Below are 21413 nucleotides of genomic sequence, written 5' to 3' on the forward strand. Positions count from 1 at the left end.
CTACTGTGTTGGACTCGAAGCCCTGTGTATCTCTCCAATGCGGTTCGCGACAAACGGCTTGAAGTCTCTGCTTCGACCACGTATCCACCATAAAACATCCATAGAATCTGACCAAAACACAAGTTGTTCCGTCGGTATTCTAAGCGGCTCCGCAATGGAAAGTGCAAGTTTTAATCCTAAAACAGCAGCCATCAACTCTAATCTCGGAATACTAACTGCAATAATTGGTGCAACTTTCGATTTCGATGCAATAATCCTTGTCGAAATTAATCCACTCTTATACTCGATTCTCATATACGAAACGGCACCATATCCTTCTTCAGACGAATCAACGAATGTATGAATATTAGTATGAATAATTTCCTCATTTTGATCCACAACTTGTAAACACCTTTGAACTTTGATTTGATTCAAATCATTTAGCTCTTTAAACCAAGATTTTGCTTTACATATTAAATTTTCATCTAGTAAATTATCCCAATTATATCCAGTTAACCACATTTCTTGAAGCAACATTTTAGCTCTCACTATATACGGCGAAATAAATCCAAGAGGATCGAATAACATAGCCACTTTTCTCAAGAAATTTCGCTTTGTGTACACAAAGTCCTCGCCTGGAGGATTCGCTTTGAATGTGAATAAATCTACATTCGCTTTCCACATAATTCCCAAGGTTTTCACAGTAGACAAACTACCATCATCAAGATTAACTTCGGACGCGCGATCTTCCTTCGGAATAAAATCTAACACTGCCTCTGAATTTGATAACCATTTGCGTGCGTACATTCCAGCTTTCCACCATAAATCAGACAATTGATTATACAATAATATTCCCTCATGTTCATTCATTACTGAATCCATGCTATCATCCATGTAAGTCGAATGAAGTACTGTTTCCGCAGCTCGCGGATGCGACGCTTTCATGCACTCGGCATGCTTCTGCACAACATATTGGGCCTGAAATGGCGAAGAATTAACTCCGAAGACAACACTATTGAATTCATATTCATCCGGTTCTCGATTTAATTCCATTGAGCGCCACAAAAACCTGTGAAATGGCCTATCAACTGGAGCTATATTTATTCTCAGATACATTTCAGCAATATCACAAACTAACGCAACTGGATTCTTTCTAAATCGCAATAGAACATCAAATAAATCCCTCTGTAATTTTGGACCTTGATGAATGACACTATTTAACGATGCATTTTCACACTTTGCAGACGCGTCGAATACGATCCTTGTCTTTGTAGTTTCCTTGTCTGGTCTTACAACTGGAGAGTGCGGTAAATACCATTTTCCCGATTTCGGCACCTCTTCTTCAGCTGGCACTTTACGGACGTAACCTTTGTCAAGATACTTTTCAATAGTTTCAACGTAATCGTTCTTCACAGTCGCATCCTTAATTAACCTCTTCTCAGTATTCTCAAGTCTGCGATAAGCCATATTATAATTGTCCGGTAAATTAGCAGGGTCACTCTTCCAAGGCAAGGCTACTTCATAGCGACCATCTTTGAAACACATTGATTGTTCAACGATTTTGACAGCTTGTTTATCTTCGGCACTTAACATCTCATTCTTATCGATAGGTTTGACGTGTTCAATGTCCCAGAATTTCTTTAACAATAAATCGTATTCATTTGATTCATTGATACTTCCGACGAAGTATGTGTAATTGTAATGTGTCAGATTGTCATCAGTGTCTGGATTCCCAATACACGTCCATCCAAGGGGAGTTAATCTTGCTATCGGCTCGCCTGGTTTACCACGAATATCCTTGTACGAATAATGTAAATCGGCATAATCCAAACCAATTAACATATCAACTTTAGGCTTCGAACCTATGTCCGGAAACTGTATGCCTTTCAAATGTTCCCACTTAGAACTGTGCTGTCGCCAATCTATGGGTTTCATATTCCCGGTCACCTTGTTTGTCGTGAAAGCTACGATTCGATTTCTTGTTCTGCCATTAACACTTTCAATTTCGAACTCAACTGGCATTGTTTCAAACGATTCACATTCATCATTTAAAACATTTACTGTCATAGTTTGTAACTGTCCATGGAGACCTAACTCTGCGGCTACATCCGAATTAATATAAGTCTTTGTACTAGCATCATCGAGTAGTGCGTTCACTTTCAACTTTCGATTACCAGTTCTGACAATTACTGGTACAGTTCTTAAAATTACATTATTTACCTTTTCTCGGTCTTTAGCGATCATCGTTCTGTTTTGACGCTCCCCTTCAGTGTTCGGCTCTGTAACACTTTTGAATATTTCTGAATGTCTGTGCACATTGTTACTGTCCACTCGCCTGCGTTGATTAAAATTGTTAATCCTTTCATAATGTAACATTCTATTATGAAGCTCCCTACAACCATCGATTCCACACGTTCTACTTCTTGGACACCTTTGTCCGAGGTGATTATCTCCTAAACAACGATAGCAAAGTTTATGCTCCTTTGCAACATTCCACCTTTTTTGCAAATCCATTCTTTTGAACATTTCGCAGTTCCACACACCATGCGGCTCATTACATACTTTACATAGTCGTCTACGAGCATTTCTATCTGTGTTTTCAGTGTTACTGACGAAAGTTCTGTTTGTACCCGGTCTCGGACGCCTGACGTCATTGTTGTTCAAGTTGTCTAATCCTCGGACAGTTTCGCTCGCGATAGTTTGGAATTCCGCTTCCTGAATTATCCACTCCCTCAACGATTCGACTGATTCCGGTCTCCGTTTCTCGAATACCCATCTATGGTACTGCGCAAGCATAGACTCGGGTAACTTTTGCTGTAATTTATTGTATAACGATCCATTACCAAGTTCTTCACTACGACCGGCATCCCTTAGATTCACAACAGTTACGTCAATTAAATCTGCGAATTTGTCAATATCTCTTGAATTTCCCACTCGAATTGGTTTGAAAGTTTCTAACTCTTCTATATAACGTGCGATCTGTCGTCGTTTACCTCCATATTTACGCTCCAATCTGTCTTTTGCAGCCACGTACGCTGATTCCGAATATCCAAGATTTTCAACCACTTTTAATGCTTCTCCCGATAAGTATTGTCTTAACTGTAAAAGTTTATATTCAGGTGTAGCCGGCGCTTTGTCCACACACTACATGAAGGCGGCCCTCCATGCTTCATAACTTCGTTTGTCACCCGAAAATATTGGAATCGCAATTCGTTTCAACTGCTTCCACATGTCATTTCCGATTTCGATACGATTGTCACTTTGAACTTCAACTAGTATGTCACGATTAATCCGATCTGCTAATTGTCCAATGTCATCTTTAATTTCACGTCTATCGCCACTATCGTCGGTAACTGGAACATCTTGTCTATCTATTTCTTCTCTATAGTTCGATGCACGCGATGAAACACTAGAACCGTCTTTTGTACTTATCAAAAAGTTTTGACATTCATTTATCGCTTCAGAAAATTCTGATTCCATTTGTTCTAGTTCATTAGCTGTTTTCCGTACATTTAATATTTCGTTTCTCTTCTTATATTCGTCATATAATAATTCCATAATGTTCATAGCATTTTCTTCTGCATCTGTAAGTTTTTGTCTTATTTCTTTGATGATATCACGATCTGGAATTTCGTCCGGTTCATCGATTAATTGGAGAAGGTTATGTCTCAATTTTGTGAAGGCCGATTTAGCTTTTGCCTTGTCCTTTTTAATATCCTCGATTTTTTCGTTTTGTTGTTCGATCATTGTCTCTTCCATTTTTTCGTTTCTAAGATCTAGCTCCCAATTGCTCATTTTCGATTAACGATTACTAAATGTCAATATTAATTCCGATTATGAATTATAATTTCGATACGATTTCGATAAGTCCGTTTTGTCCATATTAACCACGCTCTGCTACCAGAAAATGGAGCAGAGTGATTGCGCAGTGGAAGCGATTTCACGATTGTTTGTTCAACCATGCAATTGGGAAGCTAGACGACGAGCACTATAACTTTTGTCTACGACCATGATTTCGATTAAAAACGATCTTTCTAATCCTACGTTTATTTACATAATATATACATTCACATATTTGAATACAATGTTTACCGATCGAACTCTGATTTCTAACTGACCATAATTATCTGCCGAATCTGAACAAATAAACCCAATTAACCTAAATGTAACGGAAAACTCCCCAAATTACCAATTTGAACTTTTACTCTCTCATTGTCTGTCTGATACAGATCATTAAATATGTTAAACAGCTGACCGCTATCAAAATAATTAATTAGTTCCAAGTACTGGATGACCAGACATACAACGACTATCTTATCTTAACTAGATCAAGGTTACAATTCGATTTCTATGTAATTGTCAATGAAAATTAAAAGTGAAAAGAAATAAAGCTAAAAAAAAACGTTATCTAAAAATATATGAAAATTGAAGTCAAAAAATATAATTGTCTTCTAAACAGCTTCAATGGAACAAATAGTAAGGAAGATTAAGATCTGACAAAAATAGGTGTGATATAAACAGTAATAAAGTTATAACAAAGTGTACATACGTGTACTTACGTGAGAATGTCAAGATATTCCCAAACACAATTGCTTCACAACTGTATTGAATTGCAATCGATAGAACCATTTAACAGTTCCTTTTTAGAATTATTTTATATAGTTTAAGACACCTCAGACAGACTTACCATTTGCCATTACAAAAACATCACTGCTATTGCCTTCTTCACTATTGAAACAAAAGAAGGAATCATTTGATGCTGACGTTGGGGAAAATGAATACGAAATTTTATTGTCGTTGCAAGAACAGATGGTGGAACATAAAGTCGATGTATCGTTATTGTAACATCTACTTGAATTGCTTACTATACTTGCAAGTACCCCAAATGAACTACTGTTAAATGTAGTGGAATATGAAGTATCACAAGTTAATGTCAAAGTAGACCTTTTTTTAATATAATCTGGCGTCACAGTCAGTGATATTGATTCAACATGAAAAACTGAAATTCAAAGGAAATAGTAAGCCATTAGTAACAAAACGATCATTTTCTTTTTATAAAAAAAGTTACAGTTAACTTTTAAAAACAGAATTTAAAAAAATAATACAAGCCAGATTTTCATATACATGAAAGAAAAATATGTTTTCAAATAATTTATAGTATGCTTTCATATGTTTCAAAGCATATATTGTTTAAAACCATTAAGATAAATATTTGTGCATATTAAATTTATTCGCTGATCTGTTTAGGATTAAGGATTTAGTGTTGTGAAATCTTTTAAGACATTTCATGCTGAAACAATGTAAGTAGAAACGAAGAGTGAGTCAGTGTGCACATTTTTGAGATATAAGCAAATAAAATTTTTGCGACTCTGCATGTTTTATTTATCAAAAATTCTGTCCTGAAAAAATAACAAAAGAGTTTTTAAAAAAATGCAAATAACATTCTAAGGTGTGTTAAATTTAATTATGGAAAGAAAAGTGGGTGTCACTATGCAAAAAAATAATAATGCTACGAAATGGAACAAACAAAAGGAGGTTGAAAATATTGCAAAAAAGACTGAACATTGACAGCGAAATACTTTAAACACGCAAACACGTATTGGAAAAAATGAATCCAAAGGCTTTTAAGAATTATATATTTTTTTTTAAATACAAAGTGGTTTGGAAAAGATATCATTATTATATGTTGTAAGACATACATTTTGCAATAATCGTTGTGTATGTTTGACATTGGTCTACAATCTAGTCTTAGTCTGGGTAAACATGAGTGTTTTAATTGGTTGTATGTCGTGTTATTCATTTCCAAGGTGCAGTGATTTCAATTAATTCCTTTTGAGTAGTAGCTAGGATTTGAACAGTATAAACACATTATATTTTTTTAATACAAACCTGCATGAGATAAGAATGTCAGAAATATTACCAAATTCAATGTGTAGTTGTTGTAAAACATTCTCATCCGCTACTTTGAGGTTACTAAAAAATAAATATCAATGTTTTATTTTTTAAATTTATCAGTTCATGTCAATACACTTAACAGTAAATAGTACTACAAAAACGTAGTAAAAAGATATTGTACAAGTAACAAGAAGTTATAACATTTATTTGCTAAAAGTAAAAACAATATCAAACTGACGATTTCAATATAAAAGACCCATAATTAGATCTCAGTTCCCAATACTATACTTTTGTAAAACTAGTTTTATAGCTGGTCTGATCCGACAGAAAGAATATCGTTTAGCTAGATCCTTTAATCTCAGTTTCCGCTATAAAGATGACGTATTATCTTTAAACAATCAAAATTTCGGGGATTTGATCAATCACATCTGAGATAAAGGATACTACAGGCACTGTGAACTCAGCCTTATATCTTGACCTACACTTAGAAATCGATGGTAAAGGAAAACTATTGACCAAACTTTACGACAAACGTGATGACTTTTCATTCAGAATTGTCAACTTTCCTTTCATCTGTGGCAACAACCTTCAGCTCCTGCGTGTGGAATTTTCATATCACAACTCATACGTTATGCTAGAACTTATCGTTACTATGCACGCTAAACTTCATATAATAAGGTTTCTGGGACAGGGTTGTGTTGCTACAAGATTGAAGTCATCACTATAGACGTTTGTTGGTCGGTCGTAGCATCATGAACACGTTTATCATTACGGTGTAAGTTTCCTTTCACCTCTCGTCTATCTCGGACTTGACATTTTAAGAGCAACCCGGCGGGTGTTCCGAGAAAAGCAGAAGACGCTTACCCTACCGGCGCACCTGGTCCATGCTCCTAGTTTTTAGTGGAGTCCGTGTTGCTCATTTACGTTTGTTTTTTTTTTTTGTTGTTTTTTTTTTTGTTTGTATGCATTATTTTGGCCATTTTGGTCTTTTGTTGCGTTTGTCTGTTTGTCAAGTCTGGTATTTGTCCCCGGATTACACTCTTTGATTTACGCTCGAATCTTGGTTTCCTTGATTACCCTTTATTGATTGTTTACTAAGTGAAATTAAAGGTTTAAATCTGAATGAAGATTTGATATATTTATTTGAAATGTTTAAAAAGTTAAATGAGCCATTGTGCTTCTTACTAACATGTGTGATTTAAGAAAAGAATAGTCTATAGATAGCTGTCTAACATTTTGAATTGTTATATGTTTTTATTTTTTAATTACGTTCCTTAATCTGTAGTCGTTGCGCGTACAACTCATTCAGTAAAATTTATGAAGGTTATATGGTGAATTAAACCCGGAAGTAAATATGACTAAGGTACAGAAACTAATTTGATTTGATTGTGAATTGAATTGTTTATATTAGCACTTGAACGAAATCTTCACCTATTATTTTTACTTTCTGTTTTCGTATGGATATAGGACATTTTTTAGTTCAAAATTGTAATAAATTGTACCTTTCTATTATTTTTGTACAATGAGTAACCAATTGAGACTCTACAGTCTCTTGCCCTAAAAGTTTAATCAGTAAAATAACTAGTAGATTTTTGCCCTACGCAGATGTGTTTTAAGTATTTATAAAATATGTTAATATTTGATGAATTAAATATGCTTTCTTCTAGCCCGACATACCAACTCGGGCAAGTTACCCAACTCAAACACATTAATTTGCCATCAAGTCTTCATTACTTCCCTACCGGTGCAACTGGTCCATGCTCCCAGTTTTTAGTGTAGTCCGAGTTGCTCATTTGTTTTTGTTACTTTGTATGTATGATTGTAGTTACTTTATGTTCTTTGTTGTGTATGTCTGTTTTTCATGTTTGGTCTTTGTCCCTGGATTACATTCTTTTGGTTACCGCTATAACCTTGGTTGCCTTGATTACTCTTTAACTGTGTTTGCTTGAGAAGCAGACTTTAAGTTTTGTAGTCTTGATATTGACTAGGTCGACTTCCCGCACTTGAGACAAGCACATTACCAAGAGAATTCCAAATGTGTCATAAGCGACTTACACTAAAAGTAGTACTAATAATATTTATTATTGTCTTATTTGTCTCATGCACTTAAATGTGACTTAGGAAAGGTTCTATAAAAACACACTCTAACAGCATAACAATTAACAGTCTTAGAGAAAGAATATAAAAAGCTATAATGGTCAAGAACGAAACCATTAGAAAATGAAAACACACTTGCCAAAATTGTCATCCATTTGTGATATAGCAATCGTTGAGGAACTGCGTCCGGTTTTGTATTCACATTGTAGTCATCACCAGTCCATTTAGGTTTATGTACAAGACACACGGAACTACATCTTTTGCTTTATAACAGACAATTATACTTGTGTGCATCTATATACAGTTGTGAGTGGATGGTATGTCGTTCACCCCTCCCATTTGTATTCCTTCTGAATAACTAGGGTTACCAACATTGATATATACATGAAACATGAGTGCATGGAACTATCGCGACCAATGAAAATTAAGTACATCAGAATCTACAGAGACGCTTCCAAAATAGCTCCGGTCCAACTGATTCATACATCACTAAACTTTGGCCAGCGGAATAATGCATTCTGCCTAAAATATATCTGGACTCTATGATACATATATAATTGATGCTTCAGGTTGCAGAGCTTAATAAAACAGTTGGTTTAATTATTTGGAAAGGGGTAAAAGTCTGTTTTCGTTTATACCAATTTCCGGTCCTAATATTTAAAATCAATTTCCAAATCTAAAATGACTTACTGGCATAGGTTTGAATAAACAAAAGAGGAATAAACCCTGACAAGAAGATTTGCAACGTTTACATATCATAATGATGTCACAAATTTTTGTATATATGCAACATGTAATTAAGAGGTGTGCAAGTGGTTTTCTATAGGATCTGGACAAATGTGAAGCATGCTTCAATTAACTAAATACTTTGTCAAAAGTTGTTTTTATTTAATACGATTTATGCCTAGAACATTGAAGTTGTTGAAGCATGTGACCAACGAAAATGTAATGATATCTTTTGATTTATCAAGTTAGGCAGAATTTTTGGCTTCATTTTGCATAAAGGTGTTAGGTATTTGTGGAAAAACTGCAAAATGTGTTTCGTTTGCAATATAAGCACATATTTTACTAAATATCATACATTATTTGTACCTATTTATTATACAGTCTCAATGTGCAAACATTTCGATTGACATACAGTAATACTTTTAATAACAACGGCAATATTTTATTTTCGTATCTTAAGTGTCAAATATTTTCACAAAATCTGCCAGAGAGACAGTTTTGATAAAAGAAAAAAAACACCATGTGATTTTTAAAACTACTTCTAATATTTATTAAATAGAGTAAAATTAAAATGCTGTTAAATAGTAAGTATTCAATATGGGTAAAGGATGCATAAAAGTTAATGTTTAATTTATTCAGATGTATGTACATTAACTTTATTATCGCTAATATAATACACAAGATTGGCTTTCCATTTTCTATTTTGATTTTTTTTTATTTAGAAGTTTTGTTAACAAATTACAAAAAAAAATGTTATTCTTTTATGCAGTACTGTCCTGAGTAAAATAAGATGTAAAATTATTACTAGTTAATACCTGTTAACCTTTTATTATAACGTCATATTCGGTCCTGTCGCTGACCAATTAACCACAAGTACTTTTTGCCCTGTGTTAATCAGCAAATCTTTTCTAAGTGATATTTGCGTTTGTTGTAAAACAATAAACTGAACTATAAAATTTAATCTTTCCTTGCCTATTACAGAGCAATATCGGAAACTACTCAAATGGAGATAGAAATGAAGAGACAAAACATTTTAAAACTACTTCCTGAAATACTTATAAAAAGATGAGAAGGGCGGATTTTTAGTCAGAAAAACATCCGTACTGAATAGATTTGAAGGACACATTAGAGTGGGCATAAGACAAATATAGATACAACGTAGATAGATCAAAATGACGAATACCTTTTTTTTTGTTTTTTTTTCTGTTTTATTTATTTATTTATTTATTTTTTTTTCATTATTTTATTTTTTTTGTACTAGAATATTTCTAATTAAAGCATCTAAAACCGCTTAACTTTGACAATTCTTTTTTTCTATGTTTTATAATAAGTATACTTCTAAATAAGGAAATCAAAACAATTCAGTGTATCATTTTTCCGAAGGCAAATATTTCTGAGAGAAATATCTTTACAAAAATACTTAAATGTTGCGAGAATAACTTCATGTTTGAAATGGAGTCGGTCTTGATACAATGTGCTCAATTCAAAAGAGAAGTGCAATTAAGTTCGCCCCTTTTCTCATTTTTAAATTGTACAATTTAAGTGATCAATCAATTTATCTAGTGTATTAAAATGTCACTTGCTGAATAAATTTGGTGGTTTGTGAAAAGTGACTCGTAATCTTATGGCATTTGTTTATGTTCTTATTTTTTTTTCTTTTTAAATGCATGATGTAAAGATCTAGACCTCCCAAGCGTGCGCGTAGATACGAAAGTGCTTGATTGTAAGACGTCTATTTTATACCTAGACATTAGCGGTAAAACTGTAAAAATAAACATTTTGCGCTATAGAGGAATGGTAATCAAGAAAATTGGAGCTGGACATTGTGATGTTTATGGAAGGATGAAATCACTCAATCGTTACGATGAATCTTTCATTCTTACTTTTATTCTTACTTTTAAATACTTGGGATTCTAGTTTATCCAATACAGTCCAATATGATGGGGTCATTAGATCGAGAAAGAAATTTGTGCCTCATAATATATAAAACCTAAATCCAACTGATAATATATCATAAACGTGCTTAAATGTCCTGGGGGTGATATTAAATCGACTGATTGATTGATTGATTGATTGATTGTTGGGGTTTAACCTTCTAGCAGCAATATTTCAGCTATATTCAGACGATGAACATGAAATGGATGGGAAAATGAACATCAAATGATGATGAAATGAAAAAAGAGGAGATGGGACACAAGGATAAAAGGGTCGAAAAAATTTGATTGCCACTAGAAAAAGGGAGGATGGGTAAGTTCGCGCAATTTAGCCTCCTGTGGAGGAGTGCAAAGGTTCCTACTCCTATCGAATACCACACCAGGGTTCGTTAACATTCTAGAAACGTGGCATCTTTCCCAACACGGTGCACCACTATGGTTTGCGTTCAGGTTTTTCGTATTATAGCCTGACAAAGCCAGCATGTAACACGCCAGGGGTACCCCATTCCACCATCTGGGGCACACATCCCAGTTGCTCGGTGGGCAGAGCGCCTAGCCCCGGCTATGTTTCTGAGCACTATTTAGTCGCCTTTTACGACAAGCTTTGCGCTGCTGCAGGCCTATTCTTTTAACACCCGGACCTGCACGAGGCTTAAATCGAGTGTACTGTACTTCATTGCCATTCTAAATTGAAGGAGACAAAAATGTCAGATGTTCTCATCGTAATCATGTCATTATAGCTCAGAACCATGTGATCATAATTCTTGTATCTAATATACAACTTGTTGTCGTTTTGAATAAGAGAGAGTTTTTATTAGTTATTTGTATATTTTCAAAAGGCAACAGTCAACAACATCACTACTATGAGTATTCACAGCAATATTTATTCGGGCACCAGCACTTTCAATATTTTTCTTGTTCGTTTTGTTTTTGTGTTTTTGTTTTTGTTTCCTTTCTTTAATTTCTTGCTTCAATATTTTTTTTTATTTGTGATCCATGTGTATTCCATGTTGCCGTGTAAGTTATGAGTTGCTGTTACCACATTTAGTCCTAATTTCCTCTGCGCATCATGTATCGCTTGAAGATGTTGATATTTTGGAAAAAAATTGGATATCTAAATCGAATCTAGTAGCTTTTTTCCCGAAACACTGTATTCAGTATCGCTTCATCAGCATAATTCGTTCTTCTAAATATCCGTTACGTTCTGAATATCACCTCATATTCATTATACCTCATAATGTTATATGTACAACTGTACTTAGCCCTTATGTATGTCTAGATCTTTATATAAAGAATGTTAAGTGTAAAAGAGCAAGGTAACAAAATTTCTTTTAGATGTTAATGGAATACCTTTATTTCTTGTTCATTGATAACTTTTTGACTTTAACAAAATGTTATTCAGAAGAAACAATACACTCCCGCTTGCCAAAAAATTTGAAAAGGAAACATGCAGACACAAAGTGCTTAATACAAGACACTTAAAAAAGAACATTTCAAACTTTATAGCAATTAATAACTTGATTACTTACATTTAAAACAAATATTCAAATTTGACTTCTTCTAAAACAAAAAAAACATTAAATCAGGGTGGCAAAGAGTAATCAAGGGAACCAAGATTCTAGCGGAAATCAAAAGAACGCAATCCAGGGACAAAGACAAGACAGGAAAAAAAAAGACACACACAACAAAGAACATAAAACAACCAAAATAATATGTACAAAGCAACAAAAAGAAAATAAACAACTCGGACTCCACTAAAAACTGGGAGCATGGACCAGGTGCACCGGTAGGATAAGCGATCTCTATTTTTCTAGAAAAATCCGCCGAGAAATAAACACATTAGGGATAACTGAACACAACTGAAAAGATAAGAGACAAAGGAATAAGAAAATAAAGATTATGATAACTAGGCTTCTCCAGAGACTTTCATGATTTAGTTATTTAGAAAATATGTTACCCATTATACCAGTAGAGATTGGAAAAAAAATCCTAAAGCTTAATGAAAAGAGTAATCAAGGGAACCAAGGTGAAAGCACTAAATTAAAACCACACCATAAACGAAAAAATAAAGGTTGAAAATGGTCAAAATTTAATAGAATACCAATCATATAAATATTTCCACTTTCGGTATGCTGAATACGGTTTTAGTATAATCTTTATCAGAGGTAGACGTAGAAAATAAATAGCAGTGATACTTTCACCCCTTTTCACTTCTATACTCACAACTGTCAAAGAGGGTCTGCATTCCTACCACAAAACCTATTACTCCCGTAGTGTTATTTACTCAATGTGGATCCTGAAAAATTCGAAAGATCTTTTGGGGACAATCAGTTCAAGGCTATTATCTGAATATTATAGCATTAAAACCTATGATTTTTCAACACTGTATACTTCTATTACCCATACTCATTTCAAATCCCGACTTAAAAACATTATACATCGTTGTGTTTTTTTCCAAAAAAAGATGGTACACCTAGAAACAAATATATATTTCTCGGTAGAGATTCCTCATATTTCGTAAGAAATAATTCTAAATCATCTTCCAAATATACAGAGGAAGATGTTTACAAAATGCTGAAGTTTTTAATCGACATATTTGTCCAGTGTGTTGGACGTGTTTTTTTAACAATCGGTCTGAATTCCAATGGGAACAAATTGTTCTCCTTTACTTGCTGACCTATTCCTTCACTCTTATGAGGCTGACTTTATAGCTGATCTGATCAAAAAGAAAGAATATCATTTGGCTATCTCAGTTTCCGCTATATAGATGACGTATTATCTTCAAACAATTCTAATTTCAGGGATTGATACGTCCCATCTACGCCAAATAACTTGAGATAAAGGATACTACAGACACTGTGAAGTCAGCCTCATATCTAAACCTACACATAGAAATCGATGGTAAAGAAAAACTATTGACCAAACTTTACGACAAACGTGATGACTTTTCATTCAGAACTGTCAACTTTCCTTTCATCTGTGGCAACATCCCTTCACCACCTGCGTATGGACTATTCATGTCACAACTCATACATTATGCCAGATCTTGCCGAAACTAAGCAGACTTTTTGTATCGTGCTAGAACTCTAATAAATAGGCTTCTGGAACAGGGTTATGCTGTACAAGATTGAAATCATCACTACAGAAGTTTTATGGTCGTCATCATAAACTCGTGTTCGTTATTGTGTATCCAGCTGCACCATGAAAACTGATTTATTCAACGTGTCAGAGGTTTCCTTTCCTCGTTTGTCTACCCCCGGACTTGACTTTTTTATGAGCAACTCGCCGGGTATTTCTAGAAAAGCAGAGGACGCTTACCCTACCGGTGAATCTGGTCCATGCTACCAGTTTTTAGTGGAGTCGTAAACAAAAAGTACTCAAAACTAAAACAATTATCGAATTAGGAAGCATAATCAAATATCGAAATTCATCATGACTAAAAAATTAAAAGTCAGAAATCCTAAATTAATGTAAACCTATCTTAATGAAATTGACGAAATTTCGGTGTTTGCGGGAGGGGGTTCAAATTTTAAACTACGGCAAATTTCTGTAAATAGTTTATGGTCAGACAAAACAGACATGTGGGTGATTGAAAGAGTAACCTATATTGTTATGGACAGAAAAAAATTAGTGATCGTAGCAAGACGTTCTCAACTTTCTGATAAACTGCCATCCAAATCGTACTTGCTACAAAACGGCAGAGAAATCTTTTTAACATTGTAATTGGCAATATTAAAAACGATCAATATTCAAAGCTATATTTATTGCTCGTGTAATGAAATGAAAGTTTTCTATATCTCTTTTCTCTTGTTCTTTTTTTCTTTGCTATGAGTTTCAAAGATTAACAAAAGCAAAAATAAATTCAAACAGTTCGTGTTCTAACATTTCATATTTGGTTTAGGGTGCAGTTTTTGTTTTCCGTCTTGTTTCACAGGTGGTTTCCTTTGAATCTTTTCGAAGTCTTCCTTTTTGTTCTTTTGGTGATATTCAATTTTTGTCTTTGTTGTGTCACGGAAAACAGTTAAATTTACATAAGATTGTTCATCTGATAAAAAAAACATATTGTATGAATTTATTGTCAACCATTAAAGATCATTATTCAAAATCAGTTAAAAAGATATTATTCTATCCGTAAAAGCAGCTTAACTGCATGTACATAAAAGACACATTGTAAAATATTTCAATATCAGAACCAAATAATAGTGTTTACTTTAAAATTGAATACAAAAAAAAAACATCTTTTTTCATAAGAATGCATTAGAAGAAAGACCTATAATGAAGCCAAAAAAGTGGGACAATACGTCGTTAAAACAATGCCTACGACTGCCTCTCGAAAAAAGTCGCTGGCAGCTGTTCGCTGATAGTCAAGTCTGGTAAATTATCAATATAAATTATGACAGATGAAGGTCGATGATTATATTTTAAAAATTACGGACAAAAGTAATTGTTTTGAAGATAGGACTAATATATTTCTAACATAATCATGTCATGGTAGTTCTTTATGAAAGCCGCTGATCTTTGTCTAAGATTTCGATAATCATCTTTTGTATGACTTCCATGTTGATCCACATATTCAAGATACAATTGCGGTTATCTTAATTTATATCATTAAGCATATTAGCTTAATTGTTGCAGCGGTTAGAATTTTAAGTTAGTGGTAATCAGTTTTTTCAGTGGAGTCCAGGATGTTCATGTCCTTTGGTTTTTTGTTACGTGTTGATTTTTTCTTTATTAATATTTTAAATTGAATTTTATATTTTTATATTCTTCAATATATAATTTATATTCTAAATTAAATTTAATACATTTATCATATCAATAAATGCTTTAATTTTTTCACAATCCTTCCCATTCAAAATCCCCATCCCCATACACTATCCCCTGTCCCCATTCCCACCCCCCATACACTATCCCTATCCCTTATCCCCATCCCAACTTTCCCCCATCCCCCAAATTCCATAGAATGGGAAAGAGTAATCAAGGGAACCAATGAATGTTATCCAGGGACAAAGAACAGACATGGAAAACAGACATACACAACAAAGAATATCATAAAATCATATATACAAAGTAACAAAAGCAAATGAGCAACTCGGACTCCACTAAAAATTGGGAGCATGGACCAGGTGCACCGGTAGGGTAAGCGTCCTCTGCTTTTCTAGAAACACCCACCGAGTTGGTCATAAAATGTCAAGTCCGAGGTAGACAAACGAGAAAATGAAAACCATGACACGTTGAATAAATCAGTTTTCATGGTGCAGATGGATACACAATAACGATCCTCGAGTTCATGTTGACGACAATAAAACTTCTGTAGTGATGACTTCAATCTTGTGGCAACATAACCCTGTTCCAGAAGCCTATTTGTTAGAGTTCTAGCGTGATACAAAAAGTCTGCGTAGTTTCGGCAAGCTCTGGCATAACGTATGAGTTGTGATATGAACACTCCATACGCAGGTGCTGAAGGGATGCTGCCACAGATGAAAGGAAAGTTGACAATGCTGAATGAAAAGTCATCACGTTTGTCGTAAGGTTTGGTCAATAGTTTTCCTTTACCATTGATTTCTAAGTGTAGGTCAAGATATGAGGCTGACTTTACAGTGTCTGTAGTATCCTTTATCTCAAGTTCTTTTGAAGTTTTCCCCCATACCAGTATTGTAAAAATAGATAAATACGAACCATTTCCTCTTATTTTGGAGTATTGGGTAACCTTCGTCTTGTCTGTAACCTCTAAATTTTCATACAGACTGTAAGTATGAAATAAGAACAGTTTAAGCTAAGCCTCTCTCACTACTTAATTTAACGAGAAATATTTTTTTCTGTTTTCGAGACTAAAGGAAGGTCATTTTTATCTTATACGAATAATCAGTGTCGTTTTAGATTTTCACACTGTATGATCGGGAAATTCTAATTACAGCGCTGGCATGTTAGACAGATTTTAGTTATATACGCATGAAATAATGCCACGGATCTCTGTGAACAGTCCAAAATATAAATTCAAGCCCAAAGGACAACAAGTACTATCCATATAAAGCTTATGTTATACAATAATTTCTAATTTTATGCATTTGTTTCCGACATTCGGCATATCGACTTGTTTTAATGCACACAAAATTAAATCAAAGACAAGTAAAACTTGTTTAACCAATTTCATCTGCATCCTTGTTTTATAATAATTAGATATCATTTAAATGAACGTACTCTCGATGTTCTCCAAACTCATCTTGTTCTCCATCTTAAATAAATAATTTCAGTACACTTGTGGGGTAGGCAGCCTTGAGAACAACTGCATTTTGACATTACTGACGTGTTTCTACTTATCAACGTATGACCACCAATTGCCACATAACGCATTCAAGCATGAAGCAAAGTGATCATGTGTTGTGTGCTGTCAACATTAATTAGCATGCACGGAACAGAATTCTCACAACTATATTTCTTAAAGAGTATAGTGTATTCAAATGAATGATCATGTAATGGTTACTTCAAAATAAGTACTACATATTTGAATATCAATTATGCGCCCCCCTTTTTCGTCCCGAAATAGACTTGTATAAACTATTCTTGGAGGGGGTAAATACTTCACTTTACACTGTATAGATTCCGGCGTTCTAAAAATCCTGATTGTTTTGTATATTGCCACCAATTTTATAATAACATATCGATATTATTTTTTTCTACGGATCAGAATGGCATTGATCATAGTTAAGGATACTGATAGTTTCAATAATATCTAAAAAAAAAAATGCTCGAAGTGTATGGAGAATCAACCATATTCAGAGAACTGTATAAATCATCCGGGCCATTATTTCGAGGGTTTCCTTCAATACTATACTAAAAAAAACTATTTTGTTGCAATTAACTATCACATAAGAATATGAGTATGCACAATTTTTTAAAGAATATGCCAAGTATTCATCAGAATTATGTGATCGTTCCCTTTTGTGAATCTTTTTTATAAAGATTTCCTATTTGATTTAGTTAAGTAGCAGTCCATGTAAGAATCCTGCAACATCAAGAAAAAAGGTGATTCGTGTATAATAAAGGCTACAATGGTATTTCTCCTTGTTTATTTTGGTCCAAAAACTTATCCCACTTATCCCACAATGATAAAAGCTTCAATTCATCCCGATCAATTGAGTTAAAATTTGATTGGTTGTAAAGGAGAAAAATATGTGAAAATTCCACCTATATAAATAATCAAACAATTACCTCCGATGAAAGGGGGCCACCGAGGTTTTTAACAATGAAGGATTTATTTTTAGACCAAATTGAACATATAACGAATATATATAGATAGCTACATATACTTTTTATTTTGTATGTATCTTTTATCATGTAATTTTATCAGTTGTCTGTCTCTTTTAACAATGTAAACTGTCCGAGAAATACAATTTTGTCTTTGTCTGATAAAATCACTGAAGCATTTTTATGCATGAATCGACTTTTACATGACTCTTAACTAGACAGCTTCTTATCTTTTATATTAAGTTTCATTAATAAGTTACCATCGACCTACAGTTTTTATAATTTCAATTTTATTCCTGTTGCATTTCACTCAGCCATTTGAACAGTATGCATACCAAAGAAACACTTCAAACATATCAAGTTTTACCATTATCACACTTTTAAGATTGACAACCAGGTAGGTACCTGCTGTCAGAGATTGCTCTGACTTCCAACGGCTGATTAGCAACCTTGATAGTGTCTGCAAGAACGCAAGTGAACTGACTGACACGTAATCCGACTCACTGATAAAGCGAACACATTCTGCACAATAAACGGTTTTGTTGGAGAGGTTTACAGTGTACATAAAAGTCAAATAAATGAAAAATAAAGTTAATGCATAAGTCCTGAAATACAATTTTCTACACATTTGTTTAGTACTGATTTTATAACTGAATAATAGCCGGTCCATTTATGTCCACCTCCCGATACGTTGAGTATTGTTAAAATGCGATTGTTCTCTCATAGGAAGCAAAGATGAAATGCTTATATCATTTGAAATAAAAGAAAAATACTATTTTGTGTTGTATACATCAAAATACGATTAATTAATTAATTAATTAATCTCTGGATTGAGGCCAATTAGATGTAACTAGATGATTTTGAAAAAGTTTCTTCTAAGGATGACGAAAAAGGCAGAAACGTAATAAACAACTTTTTGTCTGCAAAACGTTTTATATCCAATGTTTATTATCAGAGGTAGACGTAGAAAATAATAGCAATGATAAGACCTACACTGCTACCATTCTCTCCAAAACAGAGATTGTGGAAAACCATAAATCTGTGCTATCCTCTTTTGGTCTCTCTACCAAGGACGATGATTGTGATTTACCGTCTATGTACTGGATTCCTAAACTTCACAAGAATCCACACAAACAACGTTTCATAGCTGGATCTGCAAAATGTACCACCAAACCTCTTTCAAAACTTTTAAATTCTATACTCACAACTGTCAAAGAGGGTCTACAGTCATACAACAATACTTGTTACTCCCGTAGTGGTATTAATTCAATGTGGATCCTGAAAAATTCGAAAGATCTTTTGGAGACAATCAGTTCAAGGCTATTATCTGAATATTATAGCATTAAAACCTATGATTTTTCAACACTGTATACTTCTATTCTCCATACTCAGTTAATATCCCGACTTAAAAACATTATAGATTGTTGTTTTTCCAAAAAAGATGGTACACCTAGACACAAATATATAGTTCTTGGTAGAGATTCCTCATACTTTGTAAGAAATAATTCCAAATCATCTTCCAAATATACAGAGGAAGATGTTTACAAAATGCTGGAATTTTTAATCGACAACATATTTGTCCAGTGTGGTGGACGTGTTTTTCAACAAACGTTCAGCATTCCAATAGGAACAAATTGTGCTCCTTTACTTGCTGACATATTCTTCACTCTTATGAGGCTGACTTTATAGCTGATCTGATCAGAAAGAAAGAATATCGTTTGGTTAGATCCTTCAATCTCAGTTTCCGCTATATAGATGACGTATTATCTTTAAACAATCCTAATTTCGGGGATTTGATACATCGCATATACCCAAAAGAACTTGAGATAAAGGATATTACAGACACTGTGAAGTCAGCCTCATATCTTGACCTACACTTAGAAATCGATGGTAAAGAAAAACTATTGACAAAACTTTACGACAAACATGATGATTTTTCATTCAGAATTGTCAACTTTCCTTTCATCTGTGGCAACATCCCTTCGGCTCCTGCGTATGGAGTGTTCATATCACAACTCATACGTAATGCCAGAGCTTGCAGAAACTACGCAGACTGTTTGTATCGCGCTAGAACTCTAACAAATAGGCTTCTGAAACAAGGTAATGTTGTTACAAGATTGAAGTCATCACTACAAAAGTTTTATGGTCGTTATGATGAACTCGTGGATCGTTATGGTGTATCCATCGGCACCATGAGAACTGATTTATTCAACGGGTCATAGTTTTCCTTCCCTCGTTTGTCTACCCCGGACTTAACTTTTTATGAGCAACTCGGCGGGTGTTTCTAGAAAAGCAGAGGTCGCTTACCCTACCGGTGCACCTGGTCCATGCTCCCAGTTGTTAGTGGAGTCCGAGTTGCTCATTTACTTTTGTTACTTTGTATGTATGATTTTAGTTACTTTATGTTCTTTGTTGTGTATGTCTGTTTTCCCTGTCTGGTCTTTGTCCCTGGATTTCATTCTTTTGATTACCGCTATAACCTTGGTTCCCTTGATTACTCTTTGAAGCTATCAGTTCAAACATATATTTATTTACACTTGTGGGCGCCATTGACCAAAATAACATATTTTCCCGTTGTTTTTACTAAATTACTAAATTCTCCTTCAACTTAAAGTTTAATGACGTCACAATTTAGAATTAGTGTTTCATTGACGTCAAAAGGTTATTCGGAGAAAAATATTCGGTCATTCGGAGCAAAATGAAGTGTGAATTCATGTATTAAGCACCGGAAAAAAAGTAAATATCAACAAAAAACAATGTACCCTATTCAGAAAGTAATCAAGGGAAATCAAAAGAATGCAATCCAGGGACAAAGACCACATTAACATTATATAACCAAAAATAATACATAAAAAGGAACAAAAGTAAATGAGCAACTCGGACTCCACTAATAACTGGGAGCATGGACCAGGTGCACCGGTTGAGTAAGCGTCTTCTGCTTTACACCCACCGAGTTGCTCTTAAAAATTCAAGTCCAGGGTAGACGAAATAGGAAAGGAAAACTATGACACGTTGAACAAATCAGTCTCCATGGTGCAGATTGACTTTAATCTTATAGTAACATAATCCTGTCTGCGTACTTACTGGATGCTCTTTAAAAACATACTAGTGATATACAAATACCAATATGCAGAAGGGATGTTGCCATTGATGAAAGGAAAGTTGACAATACAGAACGAATAGTCATCGGGTTTGTCGTATACTTTTACCATCGATTTTTAAGTTTAAGTCAAGATATGGAAGTGACTTCACAATGTCTGTAGTATCCTTTATCTCATGTTCTTTGGATAGATGCAATGTATCAAATCCCCGAAACTAGGATTGTTTAACGATAATACGTCATCTATATAGCGGAATCTGAGATTAAGGATCTAGCTAAATGAAGTTTGGATTATTTTGGATCAGATCGTCTATAAAGTCAGCCTCATAAGATTGAAGGAATGGGTCATCAAGTAGATGTGCACAATTTGTTCCCATTGGAGTGCCGACCGTGTGTTGAAACACGCATCAACATTGAACTAATACCACTAAGGG

General features: G+C 34.1%; 2 protein-coding genes across 18 annotated transcripts in view; both read right to left on the bottom strand.

Moving 5' to 3' along the window:
* Nucleotides 1–12172, bottom strand: LOC148617995 (uncharacterized). Its single transcript, XM_088585697.1, has 4 exons — nt 12161–12172; nt 8111–8234; nt 5869–5952; nt 1–4707 (listed from the first exon to the last, which is right to left on the bottom strand). Exon 4 carries the CDS (start codon nt 2773–2775, stop codon nt 1–3), a length of 2775 nt encoding a protein of 924 aa, XP_088441823.1. The 5' UTR covers nt 2776–4707; nt 5869–5952; nt 8111–8234; nt 12161–12172.
* LOC148617996 (cell adhesion molecule CEACAM5-like) overlaps nt 9882–21413 on the bottom strand; it is a 23688-nt gene continuing 12156 nt past the window's right edge. For 3 of the 17 annotated variants that reach the window (XM_088585701.1, XM_088585700.1, XM_088585702.1), the window contains 3 exons: nt 16833–16866; nt 16311–16378; nt 14380–14676 (listed from right to left, as the gene is read on the bottom strand). In XM_088585701.1, the coding sequence (XP_088441827.1) occupies nt 14510–14676; nt 16311–16378; nt 16833–16866 (269 nt within the window). In that variant the 3' untranslated portion in view covers nt 14380–14509. The other 14 variants (XM_088585704.1, XM_088585706.1, XR_015922595.1 and 11 more) reach the window with 10 other exon arrangements.

Source organism: Perna viridis, chromosome 5 (genome assembly GCF_037379345.1).
Source record: "Perna viridis isolate PV_CMFRI_1.1 ecotype Kerala chromosome 5, ASM3737934v1, whole genome shotgun sequence".
In the NCBI taxonomy this organism is placed as follows: Eukaryota; Metazoa; Mollusca; class Bivalvia; order Mytilida; family Mytilidae; genus Perna; species Perna viridis.